The sequence below is a fragment of the Heterodontus francisci genome, chromosome 13, assembly GCF_036365525.1.
Source record: "Heterodontus francisci isolate sHetFra1 chromosome 13, sHetFra1.hap1, whole genome shotgun sequence".
Taxonomy (NCBI): domain Eukaryota; kingdom Metazoa; phylum Chordata; class Chondrichthyes; order Heterodontiformes; family Heterodontidae; genus Heterodontus; species Heterodontus francisci.
This window is the reverse complement of record NC_090383.1, coordinates 101,345,744-101,358,276: the sequence shown is the minus strand read 5'-3', so window position 1 is coordinate 101,358,276 and position 12,533 is coordinate 101,345,744. Positions and strand designations below refer to the sequence as shown.

Genomic DNA, 12,533 nt, shown 5'->3' with positions numbered 1-12,533 from the left:
TCTTTCCTCCACCAGGCTGTGGTTTTCTTCCGCCACCTCTTCCGGCAGGATTTTTTGCATTTGGAATGACTAAAGACAAATTGCCAAGGAAAGTTGCAATTGACCCATCCCGTCCAATGAAACCTCTCTATTGGTCAAGAATTCAGATAAGTAACAGAAGGTAATAAGATGATTACGTGTAGACTATTAAGCAGTGTATAGCTGCACGTGACCCCTTTTCTGGCATTATTTGAACCTGCCGAGATCTTTAAAATCTCTTTCAATGATCTGGACTCGAGGCAGCACTAAATGTAAGTTTGTTCCCCTTTGAGGGATTTTAATTGACCATCATACCCATTGGTCTTAATAACCATAGATTTCTGGAATCTTTTCTCCGTTAATAGCATTTGTTTGTGGAAATAGAAGTATAGTTTCGCAGTGAGTTAATTGTGATCCTCTAGCCTCTTGATATAGTCCTGGTTTTAATCACTCCAACATTTTTTTTTTTAATTCATTTGTGGGATGTGGGCAGCATTGGCTAGGCCAGCATTGGTTGCCCATCCCTAATTGCCCTTGAACTGAATGGCTTGCTAGGCCATTTCAGAGGGAATTTTGAAACTCAGTGACATTGATATGGCTCTGGAGTCACATGTAGACCAGACCAGGTAAGGATGGCAGATTTCTTTCCCTAAAGGACATTAGTAAACCAGACGGTTTTTCTTTTACAACAATCTGCCATGTTGGGATTCAAACCCATGTCCTCAGCATTAGCCTGGGTTCTGGATTGCTAGTCCAGTGACTTTACTACTATGCCACTGCCCCCCCCACCCCCCCCCCCCTCCCCCTTGGCCATGCCATCAGCTGCCAAAGCCCTTAGCTCTGGAATTCCCTCCCTAAACCTCTCGACCGTTATCTTGCTTTCCACCTTTTGGGGCTCCTTTAAAACTTATTTCTTCGACCCAGTTTTTTGCCATCTGCCCTTGTGGAGCTCAGTGTCAAAATTTTGTTTGAGAATGCTCCTTGAAGGGCCTTGGCTGCTTTACTAAATTATAGGCGCTACATAAATGCAAATTGTTGTTGGGTCCAAATGTGTGAAGCTTTTTAAAACCGTGCAGTTAAGTCAGCTATATCAGTGCTGACTATTCTAATACAATGTAACATCCAAGAAAAGATGATTTGAGAAAATAAGCATAGACATGTTGATTTTCTAATTTTGAATCGAGTGTCAGAGTATCTTTTAAAATGTTCTATACATGAATGAAAGGGAACACCCATTTTACTTAAACGATGGTGATGTGACTGGCATCCCAAATCATGTACAAGTGGAGAATGACTAAGACATGTAAGGAGATATAAACTAGTTAAGTCATGTGGACAGAAATGAATTGTAAAATGGATATTTAGTTATGGATTGCTGTGTTAGTGAATGGCTAGAGAAGTGTTCAGGAGGTGAAATTCTGTAGGGAATGGTAATTATTGGAAATGGGGCAGGTAGGCTCAACATCCCAGAGGTAAACAGACAGAAGATTCTACATATTCTGTAGAACCTGTAAATAACTTCTTCAATTACAAGTGCGGATGTTGTCTTTAATATTTGGTTATCGCTATTAAAAACTGGGAATTTTTACTTGCACCACCCCCCCCCTGCAAAAAAAAAGGGAATAACTCTCCACCACTTAAACTGGATCAATCGCTGTGACTTTTTTGCTGCAAATTCCTGCCATTTACATGCGATCAGTAGTTGCTTTTCACAGCAATTTTGCAGCACAAATGTATATCAGGTAATCGATCCCAAACATAAAGTTTGCTGCATAGAAATGGATTTTGAGAGGAAAGTTAAATATTTATCATGTATGAAAACACTGGGACGTGAGGTAAAGTTTCGATCTAATCGGCTGTTTTTGTAAAATTGGCTTTTTGTCCTGTGAATTTTAACAAAAAAGACAGCGATGTGCTCACATGATATTGCATCATCAGTTCGGCGCTGTCTTATTTCTTTTTGGAAAGGCAAAGAGAAAAATTCAATCATCTTGTAGCGTATGGGCACTGTGATATGAATTAGTCTCAACAGTCATTGTCACAGTTTCAGAAGCAGGCATTTCCAGGCCAGAGCCTGCTTGAAAACTAATACATATGGTGACAGTTTTCCCACCCCACCCCATCACCCCTATCCCTGTATGTTGTGGGCTCTCTGATAATGCAGTGCTGTTTAATGTAGGAAGCCTTAACTTGCAATTATCGATTTTAATCTGTGTCATGTTTCTGGTGAACAAGGGTCCCGGCAACGGGAAGGTGGGGGCCTGCTGAGCCACCCCACTGCCCTTGCTGCCGACCAACCCACCACAACACGCTTCCCTGTGAGACCCTTCCTGCCCTGACCAAACCTGGGTCCATTGCTGTCCTGGGGCCTTGGGTGGGTGCTCCAGCAGTGGTGGTGCTGCTCAGTTAAAGAGCTGCCAGCCAATCAGAGGCCAGCAGCAGCTCAAAGAGGTGATGTGGGGTTCTTGGCGGCGTCTTCGCCAGATGTCAAGACCCCTGTTGCCCAGATAAAATCCTGGCCTATGTCTCTGTTTATTCCATCATATCCTTTTGTTTTATCTCCATGCAAGTGAATATAACTTAAAATTGTGTAATTTCAGCTGCAAAGGGAGCACAGGAATGGAGAGGCGTTGGGAGTGTATGTATACAATCTTTGAAGGGGGCAGGGCAAGTTAAGGCTGTTTTTGCTTTGCCAATAAAAGCATATAGGATCCTGGGCTTTATTAGAGTACAAAAGCAAGGAAAGTAGCAATTTTAAAATGCTGTTTAGACCTTAGCTGAAGTATTGTGTTTAATTCTGGGCACCACACTTTTGGAAGGATGTCGAGGCCTCTGAGAGGGTGCTGAACACATTTGCGAGAATGGTAACTAGAATGGTGGATGTCAGTTACCTGGAGCTGGGGTGGTTCTCCTTGGAGCTGAGAAGGTTAAGGGGAGATTTGATAGAAGTGTTTAAAATCAAGAATGGCTTTGATGGAATAAATGAACAATCATTTCCAGCGGCCGAAGGGTCAGTAACCAGAGGTCACAAATTTTAGGCAATTGGCAAAAGAGCCAGAGGCAACATGAGGAAACTTTTTTTTTTCCCCCCCACAGTGAGTTATTGTGAACTGAAATGCCTGAAAGAGTGGTCGAAGCAGATTCAATAGTAACATTCAAAAGAGAATTGGGTTGATACTTGAACGGGGGAAAAAAAATTCGAGCCATGGGGAAAGAGCAGGGGAGCGGGTTTAACTAGATAGCTCCAGCAAAGAGCCAGCACATACATGATGGGCTGAATGGCCTCCTGTGTTATTCTATGATTCCATACAATACACTTTTCTGAAATCTCGACAGTTGAAATCTTGTACCATTAGGGGTTTCAGAGCAGGAGGTCCCAATATGAGGTAGCTGTCTGACCCACATTGCTTTAAACTTTACTATAGAGCTAGCTATCTGTTCAAACTTGGCTATTTTAGCATCCAGAAATCTCAACAATTGTTGCTGCCTACCCTTTCTTAATATAAATCAATGTATTGTCCATTTGTGTCACTTGGATATAGCCATGTGTATGAGTAACTAAAGTCTAAAATAATTTGGGAAAATATTGTGTGGAAGTTAATTGAGGTATTCAGTTGAATTGTTTAGTTGATGGCTTAAATGTCAAGAGGTTTTGATGTCTGAATCTCAAATTTAAGTTTAAGTTGTGTTTAATTCCATACATTGTTGTTGTAACAACAAAGAAACCATAAAATGCTTAATAGATAATTATTTTGTTGTGGATGAAAATGCACCCCAACTGCTGCTGTTTTGGAAGGCGTTTTGTTTTGGTGGTGGATATCCTGTTCAACATCTGTGTTCTATTCGTTTGAGGCATTATGTAATGACTGGAAGATTACCAAGGTTTAATCTGCAGACGACTGCTGGAAGCATTTGCTTCCCTACCAGTATTTAACCTGAAGAGCTTTTCAATCGATTAGTGAATTTGCAATTGCAGGTTTCTTATTACATTGGGCATTTGTAAGAGTTCCTTGTCCAGGTTTTGTCTGAGATATTAAAAGGAAGCATTCCCCTTGAAACTGCTCATAAGTGCCTGGGGTGGTTATTCCCAAAATATTTCACAAGTCAGTGCTTGCACTTTTTAAAATAAAGTTGTGATTTTAAGTACCTTGATGATTTATAACAAATGTTTTTTGTTTAGGGAAACAGAAACGTTTCCCATTTGGGCAGCGCTCGAAGAACCTTCTATTAATATCCAGGAACTAGAAAATTACTTCTCGAAATCCACTATCAAGGAGAGGAAAAAGCCAATTTTAGATACCTACAGCAAAACAAAAACTAAACAGGTAAATGATCTTGGATTGTAAAGATATTTTAGCAGAATCCAGTGCAATGAAATATCAAATGTTTACCTTTTCTTGCTGTTTTAACAAAAAAAAGTTATGCTAGATAGGCATAGGCCATTCAGGAATTTCTGAGGAGGGGGAACAGTCAAAATGTGTTCCATTTTACTCTTTGATATTGACTTACTAGCTATGCATATCTCCTATTTTCTGATTTCCAGAATTTAGTGCTCATCTCTGTACTGATAGTCTAAACCAAGTCGACTGCCTATACAGGGAGGAGTAATGTTCCGGAAATGTCCTGTGACTGCAGCTGATGTGCTGGGTGAACAAAGGCTGATCAGTAGTCAGTACAGTCATTTGGGGACATTCAGCTGCTAATTCCTATTTTCTGCAAGAAGCATAGTGTTTCCTCCACCCTGGATAATTGGTCATGCTGTTTATGGGGCCTTGATATTAAACAGCAACCACATCTTAGTAGTAATTTGATGGCTGTGAAGCACGCTGGCACACCTGGAAAATGTGAATTGGTGCTAAATAAATGCAAGTTCTATCTAATTTTTTTTTTTATTGACAATCGAGGTTGCAATGCCAGTAGCCTTGAGGTATTTGAAATTGAGTGTAATCCCAGAATTTTGCTTTTATAACCTCTACACTTTTCCAATGATTGTGTAAATGATGGAAACATAAAGACCAAGAATGCTAAAGCATGCTGCAGCGTCTAAGCCGTATTGCCTTGATTCAGTTTTAATTAAATCTGAGAATATTGATGTGCATTTACAAAGAGCCAATATCGTACTCTAGAAGCTTGCTTTTGTGTATGCAGATCTCTTTGGTTTTCATATTTAAACTACAGGGTATGTCATTTTATCGCCACTAATAACACCAATATTCTCCCTTTCCTTGATCTAAATGTATGTTCTCCTAAAATTGTATAACAATTTTTTTTTTTGCTTTAGCAGTTCATTTTAGGACATTTTGCAGTAGTAATAGTGAAACTGTTAGTATTTGTTGTCATTACTGTCCTGAAACTGACGCCAACTTCTGGAGTCCACACATGCTCAGTTAAATGTGGAAATCCAGAAGTTGGTAATTCTACACTTTGCCATTGAGAATGCTCTTCAAGTTTCCACCTAACTCCCTGCCTAAGTCTGTGGTCGAGTAGAAACCATTGAACAGATGAAAATGTGTTCTTTTTATGCTATTAGTCTGACTGTAAAAACCCTTATAAAGGTTACATCTTGTTGAATGAGGTGTAACTGGGTTTTTAACGCCCTATTAAGTTGACAGTTACTGCTGAACAAGTTTTATATTTGTGGAATGTCATTTCTCCAGTTTGGCGATCACATTTTAAAAAAATTTGATATTTCAGCTTTTACCTTAATCCCATGTATGTTCTAATCATTTATTTTGCAATCTGTATTAAAAAAAATTGTGAAATATTCAGTGCATTTAACTCCTTAGTTTGCTATCTGAGAATATCTGTGATTGGCTGCTTATGTTGCGTGATGTCATCACTGGATACTTGGAGATCCCCTTGACTTGGTGCCAGATTCAAACTGACATCAGGAAAGGGGAAATCCAGATCACAGAGATCCATAGATCTTTTATGGGCAGCTTTCTTCAAGGTCAGCAGCAAGCATTGCTGTTTGCCACTGCCGGTGAAATTGGGGCTATTATTTTTGCACATCCTCTCTTTTTTTTTAATACAAGTCTTCTCATCTCTGAGTATAGCATGATAAATTGGCTGCTAGGAGTTTGAGATGTGACCTTGGTTTATTCCTCTGCCCCCCCCCCCCCCCCCACTCCCCCCTCCCCCCTCCCCCCACTCAACCCTGTCAGAGCACCCATACTGCTTGAAGTTCTGATGACAGATCTTCCAGTGCAATTTAACATGTTTCTAATAGTAGCAGAGATTACTGTGTACCTCATTTGTAGCTGGCAAATAGAATATGCTGCTCCAAAAATTTGCTTCATACTTTTCTCTCTGTGCAACAGTGTTGTACAGTAGGATACACTTAAAATTTCTTTGTCTTCAGTTATAAAGGAAGGAGGGAAGAATTCATGGGAGGGTAGCTGAAGTGGCCAAGGAGCTACAAAAGGACAAATAATTTCAAACTCGGCAGACATAAATGTATGAAATTGAACAAGTGCATGTTGGAAGAAGAAATGCAGTAAATAGTGAATGGTATTTTGCTAGCTCGGGGGTGAGGTGAAAGAGATCCTAGGAGCTAGTTTTCCACTATGATTACGATGACTAACTGTTCCAAAGCAGCAGTTCACATAGCAGGTGGAAAGCTGCACTACTATATTGTTGAGTTAGGAGAGTACTGATGGTGAAGCTATTGTTCTGAAGCTGGATAGTAATCTGGGCAGTCCCCACCAAGCGTATCACAGAATCAGAATCGCAGAATTGTTACAGTGCAGAAGGAGGCCATTCGGCCCATCATGTCTGCACTGGCTCTCTGAAAGAGCAATTCCCTCAGCCCCATTCCCCTGCCTTCTCCCCATAACCCTGCACATTCATTCTTTGCGTATAACTAATTTATAACTATATTTGTCATTTCTGGTCACTGAGGCACAAAGTCCTGGAAGTATTGTAGAAGGCCCAGATGCTGACATCTAGTGTCAAATGACTAAGTTATGCAAGCATGAGGAAATATTTTCATTTTTAAAAGAAAGAAATGTAGTCTATTCAGTGAATGGGCCGTCATAACATGAAGTGGAAAGAAAAGGATAATCTGGAACATCCTGGTAAAAATAATTAAGAACCTATCGAGGAGTCTCCCCATCCAGTGAGCTCCCTCTTCTCTTGTGGCCTCTGTGTAATGGTGAAGTTGAGGAAACGAGTGAAGAGGTAATGAAAACTGAGCATGAGGAAGTGAGATGCAAGAACCCATGATAAGATTGAAGGGGCGAAATTCTTGATGAGAGAAATAATGGACAACAAACAAAGGAGTAAAATGCACTGAATTTTTCACAATTAAAAATTTTACAGATTGCAAAATAAATGATTGAAACATGGGATTAAGGTAGAAACTGAAATATCAAACATTTAAAATATTTTTAAAATGTGATTGTGATAATGATGTGAAATAATGGAAGTGGCAAACTGATGAAATTGTAAATTGGTTCAGTGGGAAAGGTCAATGAATAGAGGTAGTAGAGAATTTGAAGGTGGAGGCTATCTTTCAGGTAGTTTCAGGGAATCTTGCATGGCTGATGCTGTTCCTGCAAAGATTCAAATTTGAGTAAGTCAGAGTAATGGGGGATAACTGGCAGGTTGGTTGAGATAGCAAGAAAAATGATGAATTGTCTGACGTTGGAGGCCAATGAAGGTAGACTGGATTGCTACTAAAATGTTTCCAGATTGGGTGGGATGGGGAGAAAGATGGTCCTGAAGCGGTGAATTGTTTAAAGGAGAAAGGTACCTTCAGTTTAGAAACTGATGGCATAATTCCATAAGTTCAGAGAAATTCATCCATTGGGAAGAATGTTTTCTAGAGTGCTCCCAAGCCGGAAGCTTGGCTAAGGATTGAAGAAATACTGTTGCTGGTTTGAAGTGAAGTCAGAAGCCCAGCTGGGCTATTTTTGTTCAATATTTTTGATCCTTTTTGCTTGTAATGCCCTGCCTTGATTTTCCATTGAAAGTGCACATCACTTTGTTAATGAGCCCATGGTGCTAGCCTTTCAAATAAATGGATTGAAAGGATTTGCCAGTGTAGCCAGCTTTGTTTCTGTTAAGTTTCAAGGGAAAATATTATTTAACTGTCATTACTAAATGAGTACACTGTATCTCAGTGGTGTTTTGCCAATGCAGGATACAACAGAGTAAATTTGTTGGATGGCTACCTACAAGAGACAAACTTTTTGATTTTGAACTTGAAGGTGTGAGCTCTTGGCATGACGTGCTTTTAATTTGGCCAGAATAGTTTAGGACACTGCCCAAAATGATGTCATTCTCAGTATAAGATTGCCAATTCTGATTGGACTTCGTGCTGGGGGCTTCATCACATGACCTCTGGCCTCCACTCAGCCCACCCCCATGCTCCTATCGATCATCCGCTATGTCCATCTTTGTAGCGTATAGCCTTCCTATACTAATTTGCTTCATTACCTGATTGGACGATTCTTAACCGTCAAGTCTGTTTTTTTTTCCATCTCCAATATTTGTGTAACTAATAAATTGAAGTGTTCAAAGAAAATACACTTCCTTTTTAATGCGCCTCTGTACTCATGGGTTGCTTGTAGTGGTGTCATGGAAATTGATACTCAATTCCTGGGTACACCAGGACAATCCTGATGGGTTAGGAACCCTAACTCTGTGGAGCGGGATGGAGGGAGATTGCCTCATCACTTGGGGTGCAATATTTTTGAAAGGAAGCATTGCTTCCGGAAGGAAGCTAATTGCCCTAAAGAATAATTGCATTTTTGTCTGTATAAACTGAGCTTTTTTGCAAGACTGAGGAAGCATATCTACAACCAATAACTTAACATTTAAAAAAGACACCACTCCATGATGGTTTGGGGTTGGGAGAAAGAAGAGTAAGTGCTGATGTGTTTGTTGAATGCTGTTTTATTTTTAACCATTTAAATAGTAGTACTTCCACTTAATGAAATACATGAAACTTGCTTTTATTAAAATGTCTTGCTTTACAATTTGGAGTATGCAATTCAGTGTGAAATTGTTAATTAAATATAACTTTCCAACCTGGGAAGGAAAAAGGAATAGCTTCTAAGCTTGTAGGAAAATGGCAATGTGATTTGTTTCATTTGAGCAAGAACCCATCCAGGTTGTCCACTTTTAAACAGCCCTTGTCCTTGATGAATTGACTTCAGATTTCTACTCGAAGTGAAAAGTTGAAGAAATTTGTCACCTCATAAGTTTTCTCTAGTTTGTAAGAGTGCAATCTAATGTAAGATGCCTGCTTGATAACAATGTCTCTACAAGTGGAGAAAACATTGGTGTTTGGCATACCTCTCGCTCCTTTTGAAACTGGTTTAACAATATGTATTACCCTTATATGGTTTTGCTTGACTGGGTGACTCCTGCTGCAGACGCTTACTGGATTGCTCTTTTGGAATGCAGAATCCACTTTCAGAAAAGGGAGCAAAGCGCTGTCACTAAACTGCGCTCGTCCCTTCATTAGCACAGCTTTGCATTCCACAGTGGCGATCTGGTAAGTGTCTACTTTGCTGTTGCTAATCAAGAGTGGTTGATACCTTTTGCCATTCAACATCGTTAAATGTATTCGATGTGGTAATAAATGTGCATTCTTGTATTGAAAATTAGTTTTTTTTTGAAAAAAAGATAATCTATTTGATCCTATAATACAGATAAATAGCCCAAAGTTAAATGCTCACTGTGCACAGGCGCATTGTGTTTAGATACCAATCCTGTGCCAACATGTTCATATTGCAGTCCAAGTCATAACAAACAACAGTTACATTTATGTAATAGATTAGTTAGAAGATATGCCATAGGTTCATAGGCAGGGAGTTGCCATTTACTTTTTGGTATAATTGAAATAAAACCCACTGGTTGGAAATTCAGACAGCATCTATTTAATGTGCTTTTACGAAAATTAACAAATCCTAATTGAATGAAACTTTAAGAAAATGGTTTTACCCCGTGAACAGACTTAATGATTATAACTTGAGAAGCAGCTGGTTTTAATCACAGTTGAAGAAATATATTGTCAAGTTTACAGCCAGCGTGTACTCATTGGACAAATTTAAACAAGTGTATTAGTCTACACCTCTTTAATCTACAGAGCTGGAAAAGGTGTTCTTTTTTTCTTCACAAATATGTACAATCTATTTTGAACAGTATCCAGTCCACATTTATTATTGAATATTCCCAGTGCCAGGAGCATAGAAACCTGCCTGGAAGGTTCCATGAGTGCAACAAGAAGTAGCAAGGTATCTGGGATAATTGTCTTTACATACTCCATTACTATTGCTCTCTGCACTATTCCTCTAGTACAGGGATCCCTCTCAACATAGAATGGTTACTTAGATTAATCTTTCTCCATACTATCACAGTGATAGAGCAGTATTAGCAAATACTCAGCGATAGGAGAAACTATAGTCAAAACAGATGTGTGCCCTGCTATTTTTAAATGTGCAACCACAAAGTTGGATTACTTGGAATAAAAATAATTCCAGACTATAAACAGAGTACCCAGTCCTCCTAAAGATTATTGGAGTGCTGAAGTGAGCTCTTGTGGGTGATTTTAGGAGGTCCATTGTTTGAAAGTTAAACATCCAGAGGTTGCAAAAACTTAGTTGGGACTAGAGTGACCAAGCCCACTGACGAAGCTCAAGGAATGGAAAGTTGATTTATCCAGAGAGGGCATCATAAGAGAATGTGCTCTAACTGCATCTACTAATACTGGGCAATGCAAGTGCCACCCATTATTGTTTCAAGTCTCAAACACCACTGCTAACTGCGGTTTCCTGTGAAACAAGTGAGGTATGGGGTGATCTGATATTCAACTCTTTTGAAGAAAGAGGAGTGGCAAGGCTCACAGTGTACTCAATAGGAGAGTGAATTGTAGATCTGCCTTGAATTTAGCAGCTGTATCTAATCCCAGGGAATTCTGCAAACAAAAACAATTGTCCCAGCATAAACCGAATGAGGGAATGAATCATTGTAATATTCAAAGGAATGAAACAATAAAGAACCCCAAATCGGGTTGTACCCTACAAATGAAGCTTACTAATGTCAACTCTACATGAAACTGAAATTAACTTATATTTTGAAGCTAAACCTGGAACAGCACAGGAAAATACACAAAGGGGACATGTCACAGTGTGCTGCATATGACTAAAGTATGCAGAAGGGCAAATTTGAGATTAAAGTTTAAACAATATATAAACTCACTAAATTTAGCACCTTGTATCTTAGGACAGCACACTTGTTGGGATGTAAATACAACGTTTATATAGCTGTTTCAAATGTCAGTCTTGATGCATCATGTTAAACTCCTCCTTGGTCATAATTTGTAGTATTCTAAATTATGAGCAGAGGATCACAGAATGGAACATAATTTGAAATGGTGACTGGCATAAATAACATGGGTATAAAGTATATGACTTGAGCTCTGAGTACCCAGTAAAAAGATATAGGTTCAAAATTAACAACTTGGCATCCTCATTTGAGTCTACTACTTTCCGAAGGATTTGCCCTTTGTGTGGCTCAGCACTTCGTGCAGTGCAACACAGTGCTTACTTGGATACCTCTCTTTATCCTCTTTAGAATTCCAGCAGCTCCTTGTGCCTGAAGGGTTCATAAATTTGTGTTTGTTTGACATTGTCAGCTGGAGAAGAGTGGTTGACTTTGGCGATGGTGCGGAGGTGAAGAGGCCAAGTTTTATTTGGCCAAATTTGACTTGCAGAAGTATACTTTCTGTCCTTCTGTTAGCGTGCATACCCTTGAATATGCTGAGTGATAGTTGGAGCTATATTGCAGTCCACGATACAAATGGTCTCCAAAAGGAAAGAGCATGACCTGAGTGTGTACTGGGAGTGGAAGAGGGACCATATAATAGACTTTCAAAATATGAAAGACAACGCTTAATATGCGTTTTATTCAGTTATTTTGTGGAAACTCTGGAATTTATAGGCCTGGACTGAAGATGTATGTGAGATGTTAACATTCGCCTTTGAACTTTTAATTGACTTTCTTAATACTTCATGCTGAATGTTTTTTAATTTTTTCATAGGATGTGGGCATCACTGGCTAGGCCAGTATTTGTTGCCCCTAACTAATTGCCCTTGACAACTGAGTGGCTTGCTATGTCATTTCAGAGGGCATTTTTAAGAGTTGACCAAATTGCTGTGGGTCTGGAGTCACATGTAGACCAGACCAGGTAAGGGCAGCCCTAAAGAACATGAGTGAACCAGATGGGTTTTTAGAATAATCAACAATGGTTTCATGGTCATCATTGGACTAGCTTTTAATTCCATATTTATTAATTGAATTCACATTTCACTATCTGTCGTGGTGAGATTTGAACCTATGTCCCCAAAGCATTGGCCTGGGTCTCTGGATTACTAGTTGAGTGACATTACCACTACGCCACCACCTCCCCCTAAATACAGTATAGTGATAGTCAAGCACTGTTAGACCGTATCTTGCACTATTCTGCCAAGCATACTGTATGTAATCTAATGGTGATTTTAAAATCC

The 12,533-nt window shown here is 39.4% G+C and overlaps 1 protein-coding gene across 1 annotated transcript in view; it reads left to right on the top strand.

Annotated features, from left to right (window-relative positions):
• Window positions 1-12,533, top strand: part of LOC137376727 (formin-2-like) — a 411,942-nt gene that overhangs the window by 107,494 nt on the left and 291,915 nt on the right. The window contains exons 10-11 of the mRNA XM_068045702.1: window positions 16-160; window positions 4,199-4,343. Of these exons, the coding sequence (XP_067901803.1) occupies window positions 16-160; window positions 4,199-4,343 (290 nt within the window). The remainder of the gene's footprint in view (window positions 1-15; window positions 161-4,198; window positions 4,344-12,533) is intronic.